The following is a 24,978-nucleotide window of genomic DNA, read 5'->3' as shown; positions in this document are numbered from 1 at the left end:
CATACAGTGGAACATAATTCATCTTTTGCTTTGAGGGGGAGGGCTGAGACAAGGTCTCATTATGCAGCCCAGGCTTGTCTTGAACTCCATATTTCTTGCCTCAGCCTCCCAAGTGCTGGGATTACAGCTGTAACCACCACACCTGGTTCAGCCTTGTAACAGAAGGAAATTCTGACACGTGCTACAATGTGGACAGACCTTAAGGACATGTTAGGCAAGATAAGCCAGCCACCAAAAGACAAATACTGCAGGAGTGCACTCATGGGGTGCCTAGAAGAATCAAATCCACAGAGGCAGAAAAGAGAATGGTGACTGCCAGGGGTGGGGAGAGGGGGAAAATGGGGAGCTGAGACGCACTATGGAGATGGGCTGTACAACGTAAATACACCTCCCATCACTGAGCTGTGCGTGAGATGGAAACTTGACGCTGTGTATTTTACCATAGTTTTAAAAATGATAGAAGAGAGACTCCTAGAACACTCTTAGCTTGTCAGGGCATGAACTCACTTCTCTGAAAACTTCATTAAAGGAAACAAATTAACTCTCCCATTTTTCAACATAAACTATATTTCAGAGTAACAGAAAGGCCTCCTGGAAGAGGAAAAGGTATTTATACAGAATTCCAGCTTACGTGATTAAAAATAAAACTAGAAAAACACATGTTGCAGCTCCTCTCACCATGATTGTTGATGGACAGTGAAATCACTGGGTAAAAGCAAGCACCTCCACTCACCAATCAAGTCAGCGCCAGTATCAGTGAGAGCAGCAGGTGCTTTGTATCTCTTAAGTCACCCAACCGGAAGAAAAGTGCATCCTCAACCCAGACCCAATCTGGTAGGTATTGCTAAATTCTAGTCTACAGACAAAATATGGTGTATGGAGGGAAAAAATACTTGCATGAGAAATCAGTTAAACCAGAGTTGTCCTGAAAAATTCTGAGGACCCAGGACCCCGTGTCAACGGCATGAAGACTATGGTGGGCTAGGCTGGGGCAATGTGCTGTTGTAGGGCGCCAGTGGCTCACATCTGTAATCCCAGCTACTCAAGAGGCAGAGATCAAGAGGATCAAGGTTCGAAGCCAGCCCCAGGCAAATAGTTTGAGAGATTCTATCTCAAAAAACAGCTTCACAAAAAAAGAGCTGGTGGAGTGGCTCAAGATTTAGGACCTGAGTTTAAGCCCCAGAAAAAAAAAAAAAAAAATGCTACTCAGGAAGATAGTGGTTTGAAGCCAGCCTGGGCAAAGAGTTCACGAAACTCTATCTCAAAAAAACCCATCACAAAAAAAAAAAAAGGGCTGACAGAGTGGCTCAAGTGGTAGAGCACCTGCCTAGCAAGTGTGAGGCCCTGAGTTCAAACTCTAGTGCTGCCAAAAATAAAAAAATACAAAAGAAGAAGAAATACAACCGTAATATAAGCCATGTTTAGGCACTGATTCAACAAAGCGGCCAGGTTGGGAGTACAGCTCAGAGGTAAAATGCTTGCCTGTCATGCTCAAGGGCCTGGGTTTGATCCCCAGCGCCAAAAATAAAATTAATAAAAAAATAAAATTATAAACAAAATAAGCCAGGTATAGTGGGAAATCCCTGTAATTCCAGCATTTGGGGGGCTGAGGCAGGAAGATCACAAGTTTGAGACCATGGACTACACAGCAAGACCTGCTTCAAAAAGAAAAAACAAGTCTCAACTATAAAAAAAATTTTTGACATAATTGAGAAAATTTGAATGTGGACATACTAGGCAGTATTAAGGAATTGCCATTAATTTTATGGGAGTGACAACAACATAGCTAGCAATATAGACTAGATTCAATTCAGTTTCCCTTTTGAGAGATGCTGTTCCAACAAGGTGACCTGGAGCCCAAAGGGAGGAGGAGAGCCTTCAGTAGGAGGCAAATCCGGTCAGGGCAGACCTCCAAGAGGAAGACGGAGTCCCAGACACGGCTAATACAGAGCCTCACCCCAGCTCACCTAGGCAGCCCCTGCCCCGGACATGGAGCCTGAAGCTTGGGTACTGTCACGGGAAACCCAACACAACAGCTTTCGAGCCTGGGTCTTGATCCCTGGCAGGAGATTTTGTGAGGGACTCAAGCTATGCCAGAGAAGCCAACAGACTCCCAAGGTGCTCTTCAATCCTGTCTGGGGAGAGCTACACAGGGAAGATGGAGGATAAGGGTGCCAGCCTGGGATCCTATAGCCCTACTTCAACACATTTTAGAAGATGGGTAAGAAGCAGTGGGAAAAACCATAGACCCAGGCATCGGACCTCCACTGCCAAGGTCATTGTCACAAGACTCAGGAAAAAGGATTCCTGGCCCAACTCAAGCATTCCTGGCAGCTAGAACACTGAAGCCCCTAGGAAGGGGCCGGGGATCATACCTGACTCATCAGAAGGCACAGGAGACGGAGAGGTGGTGGACATGAGAAGCCACAAAGGGAGCTACAGCATCCCCTGGCTGCTTTGGGGCTGAGTCCTCTGCAGAAACCCTGCAGACCTACCAGGCTAGACCTGCTGCCTGCACCCTAGCACTGCAGTGGTCACCCCCACACCCAACACCTCAAAGGCCTTTGCTCCCTATGGCTGGAGCGCCCTCACCACCCTTGCCGTCCCAACCACTCCTCAGCCTGCACCCACTATGCATCAGTCCCTGAGTACTGGTGCACCTGGGTTCACAGACTGCTCTAGCCCCCATCTTAGTCTGTCACACACTGCTGCTGCTTGGTGGTGGCCGCTGCCTCTGCTGAGTCACTGTGAGCTCCTGGAGGAAGGGGTGACTTCCTCCTGCCTGCTAGTACTCAGCAGCACAGAACCGCCAGTAAAGCGGCTTATGGGAAACTCGATAAGCTCAACAGCCACCAGCAGCAGCACAGGCCCCAGGTATACTGGCTTAGGGAGGCTGGATGACAGGATGGGCTTGGCTGTGTGATGAAGAGAACCCTTTTTGGAGGCATGTCTGGAAGCCTCCTATTTTTTTTTTAAATGGAGTCTTGCTACATAGCCCAGGCTGGCCTGGAACTCGTGATCCTTCTGCCTTAGCCTCCCTAGTGCTGGGATTACAGCCATGCTGGCTGGCATGCCGTCTTCCTCCTTGGTGGGCCCACTAATGCAGACAGTCAGACATAGAGGGTGCCAAAGGGCATTCTCAGCGCCGAGCGGCTTCTTAGAAAGCCACTCGTCAACCAGAACCTCGAGTCGGAACAAGCAGATAAGCCCAACTGCTTTCCTGGAGCTCTGAGAGCATGGATGAAAGGAGGCCCCCAAGGCCTCTGCCGGGGTCCATATGTCCATCTACTCTCCTTCCTTCCACCTCAGCCCTGCCTCTCCTTTCTCAAGTACCCACAAAGGGACCACAAAAAATGTTCTGTGCCCACTATGGGGCAGAACAACTTTCTAAAGACAGTTCTTAGAAGACCAGACTAAGACATGGGGCAGTGATTCTCACCTCTGTCCCCATGGTCTTTGGGCTGAGGCCAAAACCATGCTGACACCTGCTAGAAACCAGAAAGAGACCATCCAGCAGAGACCTGTCCCAGGCCGGATCACAGGCCTCACAGTCACTGGAAGGGGAGCCGAGTGGAACACGAGGCACGTCCATAAATACACTTGCTAAATCTTTTTGAGACAGGGTCTCACTGTGTAGTCCAGGTGCGCTCCTCCTCCCTTAGCCTCCTGAGTGCTTGGATTACAGGCTGCACCACCACACCTGGCTGTACTTGCTAAATCTTCAGGGTCTCCCCATGGCATGGGTGACCCATCTTTCCAAGCACTATACACTACCGGCCACTAACCATCGAGCAGGAGTCTGCTTCTAAGACTCCCGAGATTCCACCACTGCTCACTCCCAAGTCAACAGGCTCTTCTCTCCGAGCCCAGGAGAGCCCGTGGGAGCCCGTGGGAGCCAGGGCCTGACGCTCATCAGTGATAGCCTGCTTACCAGCCCCTCCGCTTCCTCCGCCGTCCTCTGGAAATGTGCAGCCAGGACCATGTAGTCCCTCATCTGCTTGTGACATTCAGGACATTTGGTTCCGTACCGGATGAGCCTCACAGGGTCCGGGTAAAGCGGCAAGGCTGGTAGGGAAGAGCTGGCACTGCCCGGGGCAGGGCTGGCTTTGGGGGAGGAGGAGGAGGAGGCCGGGGCTGCTGGTGCTGTGGAGTTTACAGGCGCTGAGGCGAACATCTGGTCCGCAGCAATGGGCTTCACGAGCAGTTGTGAGCACTGCATGACCAGCCCCTTGCTTTTGTGGTCACGGGCGTGCCGGAGCAGGCTGCACTTGTTGAAGAAGAGCAGCGTCTTGGAGCACAGCGTGCACAGCACCTCGATGTGGACGCTCCGCCGGCCATAGTGCTGGCTCAGGCTCTTCTCTAAGGCAAAGGCGTCCCCGCACTCCAGGCAGCAGTACCCACTGGCCGGCACATGGATCTTGCTGTCCGCAGGCGGGCTGAGATTTGGCGCATACAGGGGCACGGGGTTGGAGCTGTGGAGGACCTTGTTGAAGACCTCCACAATCAGAGGGGCAGCTTTTTTCACCTGGTGGACCAGGGGCACTGACATTTGAGTGGGTTGCGGCTGGCCCCGTCTCTGTGCAGAAGACTTGGCCGTCACAGATGCAGCAACGCTGTGGGGGACCAGGTTCAGGTTGGCCAGGTGCACAGCTTTGGGCAGGAGATTTGCAGGGGCCGCAGCTGAGGCCTGCACTGCCGCGCCCTGTTGCTTCTTGCCTGTCTGTGAGCCTGGGGCAGCCCCCTTTGCCCGGGGCCCAGAGCGGCGGCAGGGAGACGAAGAGTCACTGGCCTTTGTTATACTCTCATCCCCATTCCTGTCACCCTGGGGACTCCCTGAATTTGTGCCTGCCTCTGGAAAGTGCTCCTCCACAGTCAGGGCCATGCCCTCCTCCGCCGGTGCCTCACTTGGAGCCTCGCCAATGGCGCTCCCCCCAGGTGACCCAGTAGGGGACTTGCTCGGATCATCAGGGTCTGGCAGGATCCTTGTAACGGTGCGTTTGATTTCCCCTGATGACGTCTTAATGGTTTTGATTCTGACTTTGGGAATGGCTGGCGGGGAGCTGGCAGCCACAGAAGGGGAGCCTTTGCTGCTGCTGTCACTACAGATGCTCCGAGGGCTGTCTGATGGTTTCATACTCTTCCTAGTGGCCTCTAGAGGGCTCCGGGGACTCTTTGGTGACTTGGGCATTTTGGGGCTGCCTTTAGAACCCTCTTTAGTAGACCCTGAGGGATCCTTTGTATGGCCAGGCTGATCCTCCTTGGTGACACTGGCCACCCTTTTGGCCTGTAGGGCCACCAAGGCTGCCACACAAGAGGATAGCTTGGAATGAGCTGGCTTAAGCCGCTGCCTTGGGGGGACTGAGGAGCAGGTGCCAAGCTCCAGGGCAAGCTTCTTGGGCTCTCCAATACTGTTGCTGGAGTGGCTGTTGAATTCCAGAGCTTCCCCAAAGAATCGACTGGAGGAATCCAGGTCTTTGTGAGGCTCTGCTGGCTTCTGCCCACCCCGCTCCTGTGCCTGTGGGCTCTCCAAGGGCAGGGGCTCTGGCTTGGGTTCTTTCTTACAAAAGTGATCAAACATGTGTAGCTCAGGAACTGGAAACTTGGACAGTGCCTCCAGGACTGGGCCCCCAATGGCCCCGCACCCAGGTGCAGGTGGGAAATAGCTGTCCGAGTGCTTGGGCTTTATCCCAAACCCGTTATCTTTGATGGGATCCTCGGATTCAGGGCTGGAGATTGGACTGAACTGGTTGAAGGTGGGTAGTGGCTCGGACTTGGGAGGCTCCAGCTTGCCAGGGAAGCTCCTGGCACCATCTCCATTCATGAAGGTGGAGTCAAACTTCCCACAGCTGTGGGGTTCTGGAGGCAATGCTGAGCCCCGGAACCCATTGTGCAGAAGGCTAGGAGCAGCGTGGTCCTTCTCTGCCTCAAATGACTCCTGGCGGCTGGTGTTCTTGACAATGACACTCACGGCCGGCAGGTCTGGGGCTGATCCCGAGTGAGACAAGGACACACTCTCATCCATACACAGGCCCTGAGGCTTAAGGGGACTCTCACTCTCCTCACTGGGGGTCTGGATGGCCTCCTTGGCATCAAGGCTAGTGGGGTCTGGGATGTCAAAAGCGGCCAGCAAGTCATCAAAATCTGGGGTCTTCATGTCCCCCATGGCTGGATGCTAGCAAGGGCTGCAACAGAAACAGAGAACAGGATGAGTGACCACACAGAACCACTGCACATCCATCACACTGACACACACGCAGCTAGCACACCATGCAGAAGCCCATGTCTGTGACAGGGAGTCACATTCCTCAGTTTTACCCTAGGAGGTTTTCTAAACTGCTGGAAGGCAGGGAAGGGGGAGGCGTGCATGTAGTGACAAGCTCTCTCAGTACCTGGAGACTCCTGGCTGGTTGTAGGAAGACTCCTACTGCAGTCTCCCAGTGCAGTCACTCGGCAATCGTGTACACTGGCAAACAGCTGACCTCTCAGCCTTTTCTAAACAAGGAGTGCTCAACACTTCCTTCCTTTATGAACCTCTGAGCCTCTGATTCATACGAGACCTGACTTCAGATCATCTTCTAAGTATTTTTTTTCTCTATTCAGCAAATACACTTGATTCCTTGATTTTTTTAACTGGTTGGTGAATGGACCATTACACCTGAGAGCAGGGGGACTCTCAAGGTGTCACATAATTAGCAAGTGGCCAGGTGATAGTTTTAAGGAAGGCTAAGTTCTATTTTAACTTAATGTACTGTTTCCTTCATGGCCTGAGGAAGAGAGCTACAGAACTATTGGGACAGGAAACCCAGGCCCAGAAAGTCTCAGTAACGCTCCACTTCGACAAAGCATGAACTTGGCCAGCTCAGCCCTGCCAAGGTGGACAGAAAGCTCCATGGCCTCCCTTGCCCAGCCTTCACCCACATCTGTTCCAACACCTCTGGGCTCCCCGCTAGCACACTTCTTACATCACATTTATGCTAGCAGACTAAAGGTAGTTCGATTGCTACACAGCACCGAGTGAGTGGAACCCCACTCCTAGAAATTACCTAGGAACAAACACATCCAAAAGCACAACCCAAAGTTGTAATTCTACAGCATTAGCAAAACAGCACAAAGGTGAGGCCCCAGAGTTAGGTTCCCAATACTGGGAAAATAAAAACAACAACAAAAAGGAAGTCTGTCATCCTAGCTACTGAGGAGGCAGAGATCAGGAGGATCATCGTTCAAAGCCAGCCCTGAACAAATAGTTCATGAGACCCTATCTCTAAAATCCCAACACAAAAATAGGCTGGCAGAGTGGCTCAAGTGGTAGAGCACCTGCCTAGCAAGTGTGGTGAGTTCAAACGCCAGTACCACCAAAAAAATAAAAACTAAAAATAAAGCCCATCACCAAAAAAAAAAAAAAAAAAAACACTTTTTTGGGGGGTGGGGGGGTTAATAAATTGCTTTTGTAATTTTTAAAATGGAAAAAAAAAAAACTAAAAGCACTCTGAACCTTAGAGAAACAGGTAGTATGCCAGAGACGTAGCTCTTACCACCCCATGGGATCAATAAGTTTGCAGGTTTAGTTTCTTACCACCCCTCCTCACGCCAAATCCCCAACAAAGCACATCTGCCTGCCTGGACGCTCTCACAGAAGATGCAAAACGTTCCTCTCACTGAGGAGGTGCCTAATCAGGGTGGGTAATAATAAAGTGAACTACCAATTATCTAAACAGGGGTCAATAGAGAGACCCCCTGCCACAAGGTACAGTTTGAAGTAGTGAAGTCCAAACAGGAACACATGACATCACTCAGCACAGGTGCCCATGGCCAAGTGAACTCCTGTGCAGGGCACAACACTGAGTGAACGCTGTGTGGGACTGCCTTAAAAGCAGTTCTCTTGCCTCCCTCCTTCCTTCCTTTCTTTCAAATGTCTAGGAAAAAAGACTGAAGGACGGAACAAGTCAAATGGTGGTGGCTCATGCCTGCAATCCCAGCTACTTGGAGGCTGAGACTGGGAGGATCTCAGTTCGAGGCCAGCCCAGGCAAACAGTCTGTGAGACCTCCATCTCCAAAATAACCAGAGCAAAATGGACTGGAGGTGTGGCTCAAGGAGTAGAGTACCTGCTTTGCCAGTGCAAAGCCCTGAGTTCAAACCCCAGTCACACCGGAAAAAAAAAGAACAGGGCATATTGGTCCTTTTAAGGAGCTTCGAAAAGCAGGTGGGAGAGGAACAGCAGTAGCTGGGGGAGTGTGAGGGTCAGCTGGGAGCCTGGCACAGGGAGATTACAGAACAAAGTGGCACTCTCCTCACAGAAGCATTTCAGCGGCTGAGAGTGGTCCTGCGTAAAGGTTCTTTCGGTAGAACACTGTGGAACAGCAAGAAAAACCTGCAAAGGATTTTCAGCACCAAAGCTGGAGTCTTTAAAAGCCAGAAGTCTTATTTCTGGTAAGGCAATCCAAAGTCACTGACAACTGACAACAGCGAGTAAAGGACTCACCATACTTTTTGAATCTTGCTCTTTGAATCTTACTCTAAGATGCATAGCACATTGTTTACAAGTAGGAAACAGAAGTCAGTGAAAATGTACTCTGTTATAAAAGTGAAATAAGTTGGGTGTGGTGGTGCATGCCTGTAATCACAGCACTTGGGAGGGTGAGGCAGAAGAACTACAAGCAAGTTTGAGGCTAGCCTGGGCTACATAGTGCCTCAAAAAAGAACAAAAAAAGGTCAGGTATGGAGGCTCGTGCCTGTAATCCCAGCTATTCAGGAGGAAGAGATCAGAAGGATCTCGGTTCAAAGGCAACCCCGGCAAATAGTTCACAAGACCGTATCTCGAAAAACCCCAACACAAAAAAAGCGCTGGCAGAGTGGCTCAAGTGATAAGAGTGCCTGCGTAGCAAGCATGAGGCCCTGAGTTCAAACCCCAGTACTGCCAAAAGTAAAATAAAATAAAATGAATATAAATTCCCATTGTTTGTTTCAGGATTTACTAATTAGCCCAGGAAATTTTACCAAATACTTAAGTAAACACGACTGGGTGGGAGAAAGAAAGATCTTAATTTGAAGGGGCTCATGGAGGCCAGCCAGCCTGTTAGGTTCTTTGAGGGGTAAAAACAATTTGACTTTTTATGATTATGGCAGAACTAGTAGGCAGAAAGAATTTCTACAGATTTTAAGTACCAAAATTCTACCAAAAAACAAAACCAAAACAATGAGTTGCACAGAGCTGGAGTGGATGCTAGTGTGTGTGTACACTCGTGTGACTGTTGTAGGAGGGGCTATGGACAGTGGGGTTTTTAACCCACTGACCAGCTCTGCACTGGAGCCTGGCGCTTTAGAAATGATGGTGCATCCCACCCCACAAGTGACCTGCTCTAGCTCAGATCTTGAGCTAGATGTGTTAGAAGCTTGGTGGCCAGTCATGGATGGCTTTATTGGGGGGTGGGGTAGTGGAAGGAAGTCAGATGTGCCCTGGAGGGGCTGTTGGGATGGCAGCTGCTCCCCTTTCTCACTCTTTTGCTTTCCAGCTCCATGAGGTGAGCGGGCTGCTCCACTATGTACTCCCCACCATGACACGCTGTCTCTCCACAGCCCAAAGCAACACACGCTCTCAAGGACTAGCCACTGGAAACACCACTACCAAGTAAGGGTCATGAACAAGAATTTTAAATATGGCCCACAGACTCGGAACGCTTGGGGAAGCAATCAGCTGGTGGCAGGGAGCTGGGCCTACAGCTTTATGAAGGGAGGGGCATATCTGTCTCTTCATCACTGCATTCCGCATTAGGCACTCAACAAATGTCTGCTGAAGCCATAAAATAAAACCTTCAAGTTTGCAAATGGCCTTAAGGCTGCTCCAGAACAAAATGCGGAGCTAAAAGACACCAAGAGGCTCATAAACAGGACTACGGCAATGAGAGCAGACGTAAAGGGGTATCAGGAAGAGCAATTCCACCAGACCTTTGGAATCACAGTTCTGAGCTAGCCAGTCCTAAGAGGCCTGTGTTTCAGGGTGGACAGTTCCTTACGATATGTTGCTTGTTTCATTATGAAAGGCCCACAAAGGACACCAGGAGCAAATGAAAACTCGCCATTCTGTCCTTCAAAACTATTCTGTGGGAGAGTACCTGCCTGCTAAGCATGAAGCCCTGAGTTCAAACCCCAGTACCGGCGGGGGGGGGGGGGGGGGGCGGGCGGGCGGGGAACCTCACTCTGTGTTCACAGCTACATGTGCCATGCAGTTTCAGTTCCCCACATCTTAAGAAAGACACACCATAAGAAAAATGAAAAAAAAAAATAAATAAATAAAACAACTAATATTTCAAAAAAAAAAAAAAAGAAAGACACACCAGAGCTGGAAGAAATCTGAGAAACGAGACTGAGGCCACAAAGCAGATGGGCTCTTCCTAGAGACTGCAACTATTTCATGCTGGACAGACAAAGGTTTAGGGAGGAGCCTAACTAAAGTATAGGTTTGTCATCAAACTCCAAAATATCAGGGAGGAGAGAATAAGTAGTGCTGAATTTAAAATAAAAGATGCAGACAAATAAAAGGTGACTTCCCTCACTAGTCAAGAAGATGCACTTAGGTTGTTGTGTGGGGGCTGGGTGTGGCTCAGCGGTAAAGCACTTGCCTAGCATGTGCACGATCCTTGGTTCCATCCCTAGCACTGCAAAAATAGACATAAATAAATATATCACATGCATACAAATGCAGTAACATCTGCATATTCAAATCTAGAAAAAAAAAGAAAGGCTCTGAACTAAGAACCTATGAGCTTCTACTTCCCTCAGCATCGATGCCTTCAAATTTCAAGTGACCCTGAAGCTGACTATCTGCTTTCCTTAACAGGCTAAATTTGGTAATGGCAGATTATTAAGAGGGAAGTCACAGGACGTGGAGAAGGCATGGAGAGAGCGGCATTTGCTCTGTTCTGTTCATAAGACGGTGACCATGAGAACACTGGATTGCAGGATGACACACCGGAGTTTTCTTAAATTTAACGTGTTTGTTGAAAGGTCTGGTAAGAAGGACGGAAGACACAACCTGTGAGGGACACTTCCTCTGTCCCCACAGGACAACTGTGGCTCACACACTGACATCATCTATAGTCAGTGATTGTTTACAGCGGGTAAGAATTTTTAGCTGGGTGCCTGGTGGCTCACACCTGCAAATCCTAGCTACTCAGGAGGCAGAGATCAGGAGGATTGCGGTTCGAAGCCACCCCAGACAAATAATTTGCGAGACCCTATCTTGAAAAACCCTTCACAAAAAACGGGCTGATGGAGTGGTTCAAGGTGTAGACTTGAGTTCAAGCCCCAGTACCACAAAAAAAAAGGGAAAATGAAAGTTACCCTCAATTATCTATTTCAGAAAAAGGAACATCCCAGGGACAACAGAGCAAAAGAATAAGTCAAGCTGAGGGATCCTGGGATGCCAAGGGGGAGAAGGGAGGGAGAGTGGTATGGAAGGAGAGGGAGAGGAGGAGGGAGTTACTCAGCTGAAGTGGAGACCAGAAGGAAGCACTGTGGAGTTGGGTGCCAGGTAAAGAAAGTCCTTTTGTCCCTGGAATGGAAGCTAGTTACGGGGCAGGACAGAACGAGCAGACACGCTGGACAGTATGCTGTGTCAGCCCAGGCTCAGCAGGAATGTCCATCAGACATTGCTTCCATGGTGGCACTGGAAGGAGCTCAGAAACGTGGACTGAATCAAAGGAAACAGGAGCAAACCAAAAGAAAAGTACGGCTACTCACAGGATGGCCAGTGGGGGTACAGAGAGGTCAAGGCCAGTGGGGGTACAGAGAGGTCAAGGCCAGTGGGGGTACAGAGAGGTCAAGGCCAGTGGGGGTACAGAGAGGTCAAGGCCAGCGAGCTGGAGTAACTTAATGAGACCCTGTCTCAAAACAGGGAGAAAAAGGGCTGGGGTGTAGTTCAGGGTAGAGCGCTTGCCCAGCATATGCAAGGTCCTTGGTTCAATCCCCAGTATCACAAAAAAGAAAAATAAAAACAATGCAAAAAACCAAACCAAAGCAAATCCCCTGTTTCTTCCCTAGCATAGGAATGGTAGAGTTGAAATGAGGAATTGTGAACCACAGAAACCAGCTTTCTCCTCCATGCTGTCCTAAATACTGTGTGAAGCCCTTGGGTAGGCCTTGATTTGCTATGTAAAAAAGTAAGGACCTGTGAGCCCTTGTGGACTGCCAGAGCTGGCTGAGTGCATGTGGAAGTACCACACTTCTACACAACCTTAACTCCTAAGGTGGACTAGCAGACACCTAGTGCACATGTATCACAGTTTCCAAAACACCTATGAATGCCTGCTTTAGGCCACGTGATGCAAGTCACAGATGTTCTGAGCCAATGCTTCATTCCAGGAGACACCTGGTGTGCAAGCCATCAGCAGAAAGTGGCCCAGAGGCCCTCGGCAGTGCGTGGGAAACAGCCGCCCCAGTGAACCCCGTGGAGCAACAAGACTTTTCAGTTGTCGCTTCCTGTCCAGTTTGGCTCCTCCAATGCACATGCTGCCAGAATGGTTGCTGTGAAACAGGCTTTGGGTCAGAGGCACCCCTGCTCAAAACCCCACCATCTTCAAAGAGCTCAAACTGCTTGGCCTCACAGGGAGCTCCAGCCTGATCTGGTCTCGGATCTCCAGTCACTTTCCAGGGCACCAATTCTAACCATACTGGTGGCTCTCAAACTTTCTCACACCTCCGAATCAGGGCCAGCTGCTTCCCAGACTAGAGAATACCTGACAGCCTAGCCCACCCTGGCTGCAAGCACTAATCTGCCTGACCACTCCTCACCCCAGCATAGTTCTGGTCCCTTTCCTCTGGATGTCTTCTCTAAGTACTGTAACACCAGTCCTCTGTTTCCCTTCTCATTCTTCCCCATTTTCCCTGAAACCTGGAACTCCCTTCTTCTATGCAGCATTTCCCACCAGGGCTGGAATCCTAAGTTTTCTCATCAGTCTGAGCCTCTCCAAAGCTGGGCTTATGCCCTTCCCTGCTACTTCCAGGACCTAAATGGCTCCAGGAGGCAGAGGAGCTGTCACTCTCCCTCTACTCCCAGAACCATCCCTTCAATATCTCTCAAAACCCCTGGCTAAGACACCTGTCCTTGTCTTTCTCCTCCCCTGGCATGCCTTTCACACCCCAAGCTAAGGTCTCATTTCCCAAGAACAGAATTCTATGACAGGCATTCCAACAAAACTCACAGGACCTCAGAAATGACCTGTTCCAATGGCTTCCAAATGCCTGTGTGTCAACCGCTGCGGGCCTAACTGCAAAAGAATACCATGGGATAACTGAAGTACAGGTGCCCAGGCCCTAGCCACAGAAATTCTATTCTATTCTAATCTAGGGTTCAAATCTTCCCTGTTGTTTCTGATGCAATGGTCTAGTCTGACCTCTTCATTTCACACATGAAGAACTGGGGCTGAGAGAGAAGCTGGCCCATCAGTTACCAAATGCCAAGGCTTCCAGCTGGTGTTTACGGAGGCCACAGGATGAAGCCAGACCCTCTGCAGTGTCCCTACACCAGCCCCTGAAAACAGCCCAGGGCGCCATGAAGGCTCATCAAGGCATTCCTACAGAAGTCATCTTCCTTTGCTCCCCCTTACCTACTTGTTCTTCCTCACGCCAGCGTGCCTACCTCTTCTACTGTAATTCCAGTAAAATGCTCGTGCATCGGCTGTTCTGTAAGCCCCTCGATATGCACTCACTGAGTCATTAATTGGCATTCGTCTATTTGGTTCTTACTTGGATGTCTAGCTGACATGTCACCCCTAGTGTACCTAACAGCTAATGTGACTCCCTCTTATGATCATCTCTCTTTCACTAAGTGATACCTCCATCTCTTTCCTCATGCCCTTCATCCAATCCACAATACACACTGCCAACTAGACCTTCAAGTCATATCCAGACCCAGACCTCTCTCACTGCTCTCCCGCACTCCCTCTGAAGCTGCCACTGGTCTCCTGGCTCCTATCCTTGCCTAGACAGTCATTCTCAACACAGCAGCCAACTGCTTTTTCGAAATTGGAAGTCAGCTCACGGCCTTCCTCCCCTCACAACCTCCAACCCCAAGGAAGATCCAGTCTTTCCTGCAGCCTGTTAGACCTCACTGCTAAACTTGCCTCCCATGTATCTCTTTCTTACCTAGTCTGTCATGGCCTGTGGAAGCTTCCTTTCCATTCCTCAAGCACACTAGCCCTGCTCCTGCTTCAGAACCTGTGCATTCGCTACTCCCTCCTGCCTGCCAGGAGTAGTGGTGCACGCCTGCAATCCCAGCAATTGGGTGGCTGAAGCAAGAGAATCATGGGTTATACATGAGATGGGAAGGAAAGGGGAGGGGGAAGGGGAAGGGGAAGGGGAAGGAGGGAGAGCGAGAGGAAGGAAAAGGAGGGGAAGTTCTTGCCCTAGATCCCTGTGCATCTCTTCCATGGCCTGCCAGCCTCTAATCCTGTGCCCCTGGACACATGTCATCAGGACTCTGTGAGCTTGTCTGCACAGAGCTAAGGCAGCTCCCAGATGGTCGCAGATGTCCAGGCAAGTTTGGTACCAGTTACATATCTGGCAAAGATGCAACAGCTTTGTGTTTAGCTTTTAAAACTTCAACTTTTTTTTTTTTTTTTTTGGTGGGGGGTGCTGGAGAGTGAACCCAGGACCGGATGGCTGCTTAACACCCTCTCTGTACCCCGAGTTCCTAAAACTTCGTATAAATAGAGCAATCTTCAGGAGCAACAGGACCTGGCTGGTGGGAGGGGAGCTACCAAGTAGCCCTAGTTGATGAATCCAGGGCCTCTGCAGGACCAATTGAATCTAAATATTTTATCAGTGGAAAATACCTTCTGGCCAAGGTCCCCCTGATAAGAACGTCTGTCTCAAAGGTGGGGTCAGTGTGGTGCCCATGGAGAGAGAAGGCTAGCTCTGAGAACCACAGGCAAGAGAAGAGCCCAGGTGGGCCTGAGTCTTAAGAAAAAGGGTACAACTCTGTGAACACACTACAGCCCACTGAATTATGTGCTTTAAATATACTTCATGGCATGAGTTACACTGCAACAAAGCTGCACATTAAAGAAAGAGGGACAGACCTGGAGGGATTGGGGAGTGTGCAGGACTCTAAAGCCGACTGGGACACAGAAACCAGGGACAGGCAGCAGAGTTTACAGAGCTGAGAACCTAGATAAACCTGACACTCTGTAATCTGTACACCTTTCATGTTCTCTTACTTGCAAAGAGACCTTGGCACTACCTGGGTACTCCTCTGTGAGCCCAGGATGCACGAACCTGAAAGGAAGGGACAGGAGTCCTCTTGCTCACACACATCTTGGGGAATTACTCCCACTTTTGGTAGTGGGAAGCAAGATCCCACTAGCCTCCGACCGGCTGGGAGTAAGACCTCTGCCCCTAGAAGAGAGTGGCCATTTGATCTCTCCTTCCCCATCTCCGGTACCCATGGGTTCGGGGTTCTGAACCTACCACCAGTTTCATCTACCACAAGCAAATGACAGTCCCAAACATTCAAAATGGATGCAAGGAGCATGGCTCAGATGACCACAGGCATCAGGAGCTGGTGGGACAGGAGGCTGCGAGGACCTGCCCTCCTTCTCCCAGGAGCTCTGCTCTTTCCCCTTCTCTCACCCACCTGAGACACACACAGGTCCCTCAGCTCACAGCAGGGCTGGGAAAGGAACCTGCTAGCAAGTTGAGAAAATGTCAAAAGTGACGTAACGCACCTAGCCTACTGGTATGGCTTGAATGCCACCTCCACAACCCACGTGGAGACTTAATGACCACGGGGCAGTGCTGCAATTGTGAATGTGTTGACGAAGGCAGGATCGAGCTCCTGATCAAATGGGTGAGTTTGGCCAGATTTTCTCTGTCCCACACACATGCCCACTAACCCTCCTATGCAGCAAGAAGACCCTCACCAGATGCAGCCCCTCACCTTGGACTTCCTGGCTTCTAGAACCATGAGCCAAATAAACTACTGTTTATAAATGACTTGGCTGGCAGTTTTCTGTTGCAGCAGCAGAGCACAGATTATGTGACAGAGCATCGTAGCTTAGCAACTCAGGACCTCAAGGAGTATGGGTGGCTCATCCCTGTGGTCTCACAGCTGACTGGGAGCTATGGCTCACTCTCACTGCGCAGCAACAAACCAATATGAACAGCCATGGAAAAGATCAAAATTCGGAATCAAAAGTACAGTCTCCACTGAATGCACATCACTTTTGCTCCATTCTCAAGTCAAACCAGAAGCTGGAAACCATCTGTACTCTTCTTTTTCTTCTCCTCTCTCCCCCACACCTTCCTCTGTGGTGACCTTGCTCGTTCACTGTCACTCTTACTTTCTCCCTGATTCCCTTCTTCCTCCCCCTACTCTCCAGAGATGTGGGTGACCTCTTTCACAATGACTGCTCAGCCCTAAGGGCAATCAACCTTCTTCAGAAAAGCAAGCCTCCAACCAAGGCAGCCTCTCACTAACAACCCAGCATGGCAACAGACCCAGTTTCCAGCAAAGCATTTGAGTGTCCGCCCACCGTTATGTGTCCCTGCCGACCTAAGGGAACGCTGAGGATCATGTGTCCATAGTGATTTGTCATCGCTTTCCATCATCAGACAAAATGGAACAGTAAGAGCCCTTATCTTAGCTACACGTGGTGGTGCACATCTGTAGTCCCAGCTGTTCAGACGCTGAGATGGGAAGATCCTTTGAGCCCAGGAGTTCAAAGCCAGCCTGGGCAACATAGCAAGACTCTGTCTCAATTAAAAAAAAAAAAGTGAGGGCTGCAGGAGTGGCTCAAGTGGTAGTGTGCCTGCCTAGCAAGCGCAAGGCCATTCAAACCCTAGTGTAGCCAAAAAAAAAGGAGAGAGAAAGAGAAACGGAGCCCTCAACTTTCTTATCTTTTACTTTCTTATCTTTTTAAGACATACCATGAAGCACTTATGATAAGATGATGTGATATATGGAATTTACCTGAAAATAGTACAGGATGAACAGACATGTTCAAACCCCAATACTAAAAAAAAAATAAAGTAACAAATATCAGTGAGACCAGGAGAAAACGGAATCCCTGTGTTGCTGGCGAGACTATTCGACAGTGCAGCCACTGTGGGAAACAGTGTGGCAGCTCCTCAAAACTTGGACACAGAATAGCACACAATCCAGCAATCCTGCCCATTCCCTGGGTGTAGAATCACAGCACTAAAAGCAGGGTCTTGGGATATCTGAGCACCTGTGTTTACAGCAGCACTATTCACAATGCCCAAAAGGTGGAAGCAACCCAAATTTCTATCACTGGATGAGCAAATAAAATGCAGAATATACATAAATGGAATTAACTCAGCCTTAAAAAGAAAAGGGATGGTGATGCAGTCAGTGACAGAGCACTTGCCTCACGTGTGGGAAGCCCTGGGGTCAATCCCAGCACTGCAAAAAATAAACAGTGAGGAATTTCTGAAACATAGTGTACAACATGGAAGAACCTGAAGACACTATGCAAGTGATGCAAGCCAGATGTAAAGAGACAAATGCCAAATGAATGCACTTACATGACATTCCTGGAAGAGGCAAATTCACAGACAGAAAGCAGAACATGGGCTGGTGGAGTGGCTCAAGTGGTAGAGCACCTGCCTGTCAAGCGTGAGGCCCTGAGTTCAAACCTCAGTGCCACCAAAAGAAAAAAAAAATGTGCATCTTGGTGTCATGTATACACCACTATAATATAAGGGGCCGGTGGCTCACACTTGTAATCCCAGCTACTCAGGCGGCAGAGATCAGGAGGATCACAGTTCAAAGTCAGCCCAGGCAAATTGTTTGTGAGACGCTATCTTGAAAAACCCTTCACAGAACAGGGCTGATGGAGTGGCTCAAGGTGTAGGCCCTGAGTTTAAGCCCCAGAACCGCAAAAAAAAAAAGCAGAATGGTGGTTTGTGGACAGGTTGTGGGCAAGGAGCTGGGACCGTCCGGTTCTGGAAATGGGGTGGTGGCTAACACTGTGAATGTACTAAGTGCCACCAAACGACACATTTAAAAATGATGAATTTTGTGCTGTGCCTTTTACCACCCACACACAACAAAACCAACCCAAGGAGCAGGAAGCTTGCTGTGTCCAGACAGCTCTTCCAGGCCAGCAGGGGACAGCACGGACAGCGTACCTTCACAAGGCTCTCAAACCAAAGGCGTGGGGAGCGTTGCTGGGGAGCAGAGCTGCGGAGAAAGAAAAAGCTACCTAGGCACATGGTCTAGTGTCCAAACTCCACCTACGGAAAGAAGAAAACAAGATGCTTTTAAAGCAAGCAAAGCATTTAAGAAACACAATAATCATCCCAGTGCAGGTATGACCCTGAGAAAACCCTCCATCCTGAAACTCCACACAGGCCCTGGAGGCAGTTAAAGATAATTCCCAGCCTCCACTTGTTCCCTTCACCTCTGGTGATATGGCGGTTCAGAGCACGAGTTTACCAGCTACGAGCAAGGGTTTGTACCTGTGTGTCTGCTTCACCCTGTGCACAATGGGGCTGTTACAGAGATTCTGTGAGTTAATGTTTGTAAATCTCTTACCACACCGCCTTTCACACAGCATGCACACGAGTGTGTGGCCACCAAGCTCAGTGGCCAGTCAACTTTCCTTCAAGCCCTCCAGACTGCTGAGGGGAAGCCTGCACAGCACAGGGGCCTCGGAGGGCAGCTGGCACACCCAAGGGCTCCTCCTCCAGAGCTGGAAGCAGCATGCCAGGGAGCAGGAACAAGATGGGGGCAGGTGATCCGGGAAAGTCACAGGAAGGGGACAGGACCATGGGCAAGCACTGGACAACCAATGCAAAGAAGGAAAAAGTGGGAGAAGCTGGCAGAGCCCTTCTTTACAAGTAGGCAAGTTCTCAAGTGTGGCTGGACTTGAGCGCCACCTTGGCCACCATGGAAACTTCGTGTGCATGGTCGTTACCCCACGATGGAGACATGGTTGGCCAGTTTCAGAAACGTCAGCTAATATTCCATCAAGCACGTGTACTCGTGAATGAGAATGAAAGGCCTCACCCCTAAGCTTCTAGCTCTGCTCCTTCTCATTCTAACCCTGTGTTCCCCACCCATCTTCATCTTTGGCTGAACTTTGACAGACCAGCATTTAAGTCTGGATTCTAAGTAGAGATTGGTCAAAATAAGTGTAAAAATTTAGAAGGAATGGGAAGGAATCAGCTGTCCCAATTTCATAGATGGGAAATAGGGACAATTTTTCTGAAGTTTTCCCTTTGTACTTTTCTTATTTGGATTTTCACATTTCTTTTATTTTTTCTCTTTTTTTGAGACAGGGTCTTACTATGTTGTCCAGGCTGGCCTTGAACTCACAATCTTTCTGGCATTTCAAAACATAAGCTAACAACACTGTAAAGTCTACATGAGGACAAAAGGCCTGTCATCAATGGTAAGTCCTGAGATGTGCCATGAGTGTACCTGGTCACTTACACCAGGCTGGCCTCAGAGCCATCAGCCATGGGCTTCTGTTGGGTTACCCAGACAGTCTCTGGGGTGGTGAGGGGCTACCAACCCTGAGCATCAGGAGTTACCAGCCCAGGCTGGCTGCTGCTCCGAGTCACCAGAACCTCAGGAGTCACATACAGGAGCTTCACTGCACAAGGAACTTACTGAGGGAACACTCCTGCCTGCCTCAAAGGACCAAGATGCCCTGGCACGCTGAGCTCTAAACGGGGAGGGGGAGGTGAGTCTCGTATTTCTCATTTCCCAGCATGTTCATCTCCCAGGTACTGCTAGCTGTGGCACAGATTTTCCTTCAGTTTGGTATTGAGACATTCACTATAGCCCTTGCCATAATTATGACACACTTTAGAGTGCTGTAAGACCAGGATCAGAAAACACTGTCCTAACACAACATTCCAGATTAGAGACTTTTCAACACCAGAAATTGGAAAGTCCACCAGAAACCATTAGGTGTAAACTGCTCACTCCACAAACAGGTAAACTGAGGTCCAGGCAGGTACGGTGATTACATTAGAAAAGCACACTCCTGTTGTCCCTCCTGCCTTAGTTCTCCCAGCACAGGGCCCAAGCTTCCTCACAGTTAACCACTGTGAGGGGTGGGGGTGCTTATTTAACCCTGAAGCCAGTGATCCTCAGCCCTAAATGCACTGGATACACCTGGGGAGCAGGCCGAATGTGTGAACGCCCAAGCCGTTTAATCCAGAGTCTCGGGTGGCCTCAGGGCTAATACCTCTCTCCTCCTGGCTTTTGAGTGCATTCAGTGACTCCAGCACCGCAGGCTTCTAAATTTGCTTCTCTCCATCTTGACTTCTCTTCCCTCAGACACTTGCATGGCCCACTCTCTTACTCCCTTCAGATCTCTGCTCAAATGTCTTTTTGTCAGATTTCTCTATTTATTTTATTTTTGAGATGGGATCTCCTGGTGTTGTCCATGCTGGTCTCAAACTTGCCATCCTCCTGCCTCACCCTCCTGAGTAGCTGGGATTACAGGCATGACCACTGCACTGGGCTTGACTTTTCTATTTAAAATAGAAAATCTGGCCAGGCACTGGTGGTTCACACCTGTAATCCTAGCTCCTCTGGAGGCAGAGAGGCAGAGATCAGGAGGATTACAGTTTGAAGCCAGCCCCAGGCAAATAATTTGGGAGACCCTATCTCAAAAATACCCAACACAAAACAGGGCTGGTGGAGTGATTCAAGTGGTAGAGCACCTGCCTAGCAAGTATGAAGCCCTGAGTTCAAACCCCATGCCACCAAAAAAAAAAACCAAATAACCTGCCAAGCATGGTAGTGCACATGTGTATGGGCTGCAAAGTAATACCCTCAAACAACAAAACAAAACAAACAAAAGCTGCATCCCAAGACTGGAGCAATAGCTCAGCAGCACAGCATCTGCCTGGCTTGCATAAGGCCAGGATTCAATCTCTAGCACTATAAAAATAAAATAAAATAAAGCCGGGCACAGTGGCTCACCTGTAATCCTAGCTACTTGGGAGGTTGAGATCAAGAGGATTGTGATTTGAAGCCAGCCCAGGCAAACAGTTCCTGAGACCTCATCTCCAAAATAACCAGAGCAAAATGAGCTGGAGGTGTGCCTCAAGTGGTAGAGAGCCTGCTTTGTGAGCACAAAGCCCTGAATTCAAACCCCAGTCCACCAAAAAATATAAATAAGACAATTATTTGCCTAGAAAATCTGCCTCCCTACCAAGCCCTCACCCTCCACAGCACCTCTCAGCTTTAATATGTTCCTTGTTTATTATCTACAAACCCAGTCACTATGAGGAAATTTTTTTATTTTGTTCCCTGTTATATTCCCAGTGCCTACAGGAGTGCCTGGTACATAGAAGGCCCTCACACATTTACTACAGAAAGTAATGAAGACATCAGAAACACCAATCCCAACACATAACTGCTTACTAGGCATGGTGGGGTGTGCCTATAATCCCAGCAGGAATATTGCAAGCCTGGGCTATATAGTGTCAAAAAAAAAAAAAGGCTAGAAGCCCATGAAACAGAAACCATTCAGACATATGTATTTCCAGTCAATTAATCCAACACAAATGGGCTTGTGAATCAAAGACAATTTGTCCTGAGAAGGAGATAAAACCATGGACACAGAAAAGGAAGCTGAAAGAAGACAACTGAACAAGTGGGTTTCAGAGACACTATTCTCGAATAGACCCAGAAGGGTGGGCTGGAGGAGTGGCTCAAGGGGTAAGAGTGCCTGCATAGCAAGCGTGAGGCCCTGAGTTCAAACCCCAGTGCCACAAAAAAAAAAAAAAAAAAAAAAATGTATATTCAGAAGGAAGCCTGAAAGCAAGGGCCCCTCTCTGGGGTCACTCTAAGATGCAGATCCAGGGGGGCAAGGATGCTCACCACCCAACTGTCCCACTGAGGACGCCTTTGTCTTTTATCAGTTCCACTTATTCCTCACCTGCTTCCAAAACTCACTTGAACCCACTGAGGAGTTTAAGGTGGGGCACTGAAAGCCTTTGTCAAGGCAGCCACAGAGCAGTTGAGGGTGTCCTGCCATTACAAGTCTCACTGACACCACCTGTTCACTTCCAGACCTGCCAACCTGTCTGGGTAGCTCATCCCTCTCTACCTCTGGACTGGAAGCCAAATTGCTTTCTGGTTTCATTCAGGGAGAACTTCTGAGGGCAAAGTTCATCTCACACGCTTCCTTCATGTGCTCTGCTGGGGCAGGGGTTGGGGCTGGGGCTGGGCCAGAGCAGATTGCTGATCAGTGATGGCAAAAATCCCCTGCAGGATTTTAAGTATCAGAAAACATTCTTACACTGGGCATGGTGGTGAACTCCTATGATCCCTGCCCTAGGGAGGCTCAGCCAAGAGGAGTTCAAGACCAGCATGGGCTACACAAGGAGATCCTGTCTCAAAAAAAAAAAAAAAAAAAAAAATCTAAGAAAACAGCTTGGTGCTGGTGGCTCATGTGTGTACTCCTAGCTACTCAGGAGGCAGAGATCAGGAGGATCACTGTTCGAGGACAGCCCAGGCAAATAGTTTTCGAGACTCTATCTCAAAAAACCCATCACAAAAAAGGGCTGGTGGAGTGGCTCAAGGTGTGGGCCTCGAGTTCAAACCCCAGTACCACAAAAAACAAACAAACAAAAAAACAGTAGCATTAATCACACATCTAATTATCTTTTAGGCCCAAGACTTACAGCCTTAGTGAAGAATTAGTGAAGCAGTTTTTACAACCTCAGCCAGTTCAATGCAGAGCTAGAGGTCTGTCTAACAAGACCAAGACTGAGAGCAGAGAGTAACCCTTCCACACCCAGGAGGGTCTGAATGGCTGCCTTCTCCTCTGGAAATGCCAGAGTTCTGCTTCAGCTGTGTTCCAGACCATGGGGTGCCCAGAAACGGGCTGCAGTTACAATGGATGCAAACCCTCGAAACTCCTCCCTCTAGTCTCACTCTGCCCTTGGGCTTGCTAAAAGAACACCTTCAGCTTCAGAGAGTGAACTGGCAGAAGGAGGAAAAGGCTGTAAACTGCAGTAAACCAGGGGTGTAACAGTGAAGCCACAGCCACTCACTGGCCCCCACTCTGCTCCAGAGTGCCAAAGGGCAGTAGAGGTAAAATGTTCCAACAATCAGACTGCAAGGAGGAAGGAGCAGTCCCCACATCACCCTCAGGACAGGCTTAGCCCCCAAAAGGGTGAAATCCAGGGCTGTATGTGAGGCTTACCATGGCGCCCCCTCACTTTACAGTGCTGCCAGTGTTAACATCAAGACCTCTTGCGTCTCCACAGTCCACAGGAGGCAGCCCAGGGCCAGACCAGAAAAGGAGGGATTTCATTAGAAGCTTCCCTAAAGAAAGCACCCCACCAGGCCAGTCATGGGAGGCTGAAGCTGAATTTGAAGCCAGCCTAAGCAACACAGTGAGACCCTGTCTCAACATAAATTAAATATGAGGCCAGCCCAGGCAAGAAAGTTTACAAAAATAATGAAAGCAAACAGGGCTAGGGGTGTGGCTCAAGTGGTAGAGCACCTGCCTGACAACTGCAAGGCCCTGAGTTCAAACCACAATACCACATGAATAAATAAAGAGCTAGCCCAACAAATGAAGCTAGAAGCCAAGTCACACTCCTCATCAGAGGTGCAGCACTCTGAACCCAGGACCACCCTGTCAGAGATGAGCTGACTCCAACGCAGATCTAACAAAGGGATCCTCCCCTGACAGAGGCCTGGGAGGGGCAGCCAACTCCAACATCACTCCTCCACAGTTGCAGACGTCTGAGTTTTACTTTACTTTGTCTCTGAAATGAAAACAGACTTGCTGGGTGTCTGCTCATTTACATAAAGATGAGATATAAAACTTTACAAAACCCAAATAATAGGAAGAAAGTACAAACAATACAGTAAACCGCCCCCCCAACCTGTCACTCAGCAGTCAGGGGATCTTTCGGTGAACTCTGTTCTGAGAGCAGAAGTAGGTCTGTGCTGAGTGAGACCTGGTGCAGTCCTGCATTCTCTAGATGAGCCTATGAGTTTGTTTTGATGGAAAACCCTTAATACTACCTCTGGACTACTAAAAGAAAAAAAGACTCTGTTAAAAAAAAAAAATTCAGCTAGGTGCCAGTGGGTCACGCCTGTAATCCTAGTTACTCAAGAGGCAGAGAGCAGGAGGATTTTGTTTTGAAGCCAGCCTGGACCCTATCTGGAAAAAAACCCATCACAAAAAAGGGCTGGTGGAGTGGCTCAAGGTGTAGGCCCTGAGTTCAAACCCCAGTACTGCAAAATAAAATAAAATTTTAGCCAGGCAAAATGGCTCATGTTTGTAATCCTTGCTACTCAGGAGGTAAAGATCGGAGAGATCTCAAGCTCAAGGTAAAAAGTTCTCAACCAATAAAAGCTGGATGCAGTGGTACATGCCTGCAATGCCAGCTACTCAGTTAAGTACAAAAAGGTAGATCGTGATCCAGGCCAACCTGGGCATAGACGCAAGACTCTATTCAAAAAATAACCAAAGCCAAAAAGAACTGGGCATGTGACTCAAGAGGTAGAGCACTTACCTAGCAAGCACAAGGTCCTTAGTTCAAACCCAAGTACTGCCAAAAAAATAAAATATAACAAAATAAAGTAAAAAAATAAGCCAGGTACTGTGGCTCACACCTGTAATCTTGGCTGTTTGGGAGGCTGAGACGGAAAAGATCAATCCACATTTAAGGCCAGCCTGTGTAAAAAGAATAGTTCACAAGACCCCGTCTCCAAAATCACCAGAGCAAAATAGACTGGAGGTGTGGCTCAAGTGGTTGAGTGTCTGTTTTGCAAGTGTGAAGCACTGAGCTCAAACCCCAGTCCTACAAAAAAAAAAAAAAAAAAGAAAGAAAGAAAGAAGAAAAAGTAATAAAATAAATAAAATTTATTTTTTTTTATTTATTTTTTTTTTTGCTGGCACTGGGGTTTGAACTCCAGGGCCTCATGCTTGTTAGGCAGGCACTACTACCACCTGAGCCACTCCACCAGTCCTTTT

The 24,978-nt window shown here is 48.9% G+C and overlaps 1 protein-coding gene and 1 non-coding gene across 6 annotated transcripts in view; one reads left to right on the top strand and one right to left on the bottom strand.

The window, feature by feature from the left end:
- Znf592 (zinc finger protein 592) overlaps positions 1-24,978 on the bottom strand; it is a 48,431-nt gene that overhangs the window by 11,776 nt on the left and 11,677 nt on the right. For 4 of the 5 annotated variants that reach the window (XM_074061935.1, XM_074061934.1, XM_074061936.1 and 1 more), the window contains exons 2-3: positions 18,146-18,250; positions 3,932-6,182 (exon numbers count right to left, since the gene is read on the bottom strand). In XM_074061935.1, coding sequence (XP_073918036.1) covers positions 3,932-6,163 — 2,232 coding nt within the window. In that variant the 5' untranslated portion in view covers positions 6,164-6,182; positions 18,146-18,250. The remainder of the gene's footprint in view (positions 1-3,931; positions 6,183-18,145; positions 18,251-24,978) is intronic. The other variant, XM_074061937.1, reaches the window with a different exon arrangement.
- Positions 17,591-17,663, top strand: Trnad-guc (transfer RNA aspartic acid (anticodon GUC)). Its single transcript has one exon. It is a non-coding gene; the product is annotated as a tRNA-Asp (tRNA).

The sequence above is a fragment of the Castor canadensis genome, chromosome 19 (assembly GCF_047511655.1).
Source record: "Castor canadensis chromosome 19, mCasCan1.hap1v2, whole genome shotgun sequence".
Classification (NCBI taxonomy): domain Eukaryota; kingdom Metazoa; phylum Chordata; class Mammalia; order Rodentia; family Castoridae; genus Castor; species Castor canadensis.
The sequence above is the reverse complement of the archived record's forward strand: the minus strand, read 5'-3'. Positions and strand labels throughout refer to the sequence as shown.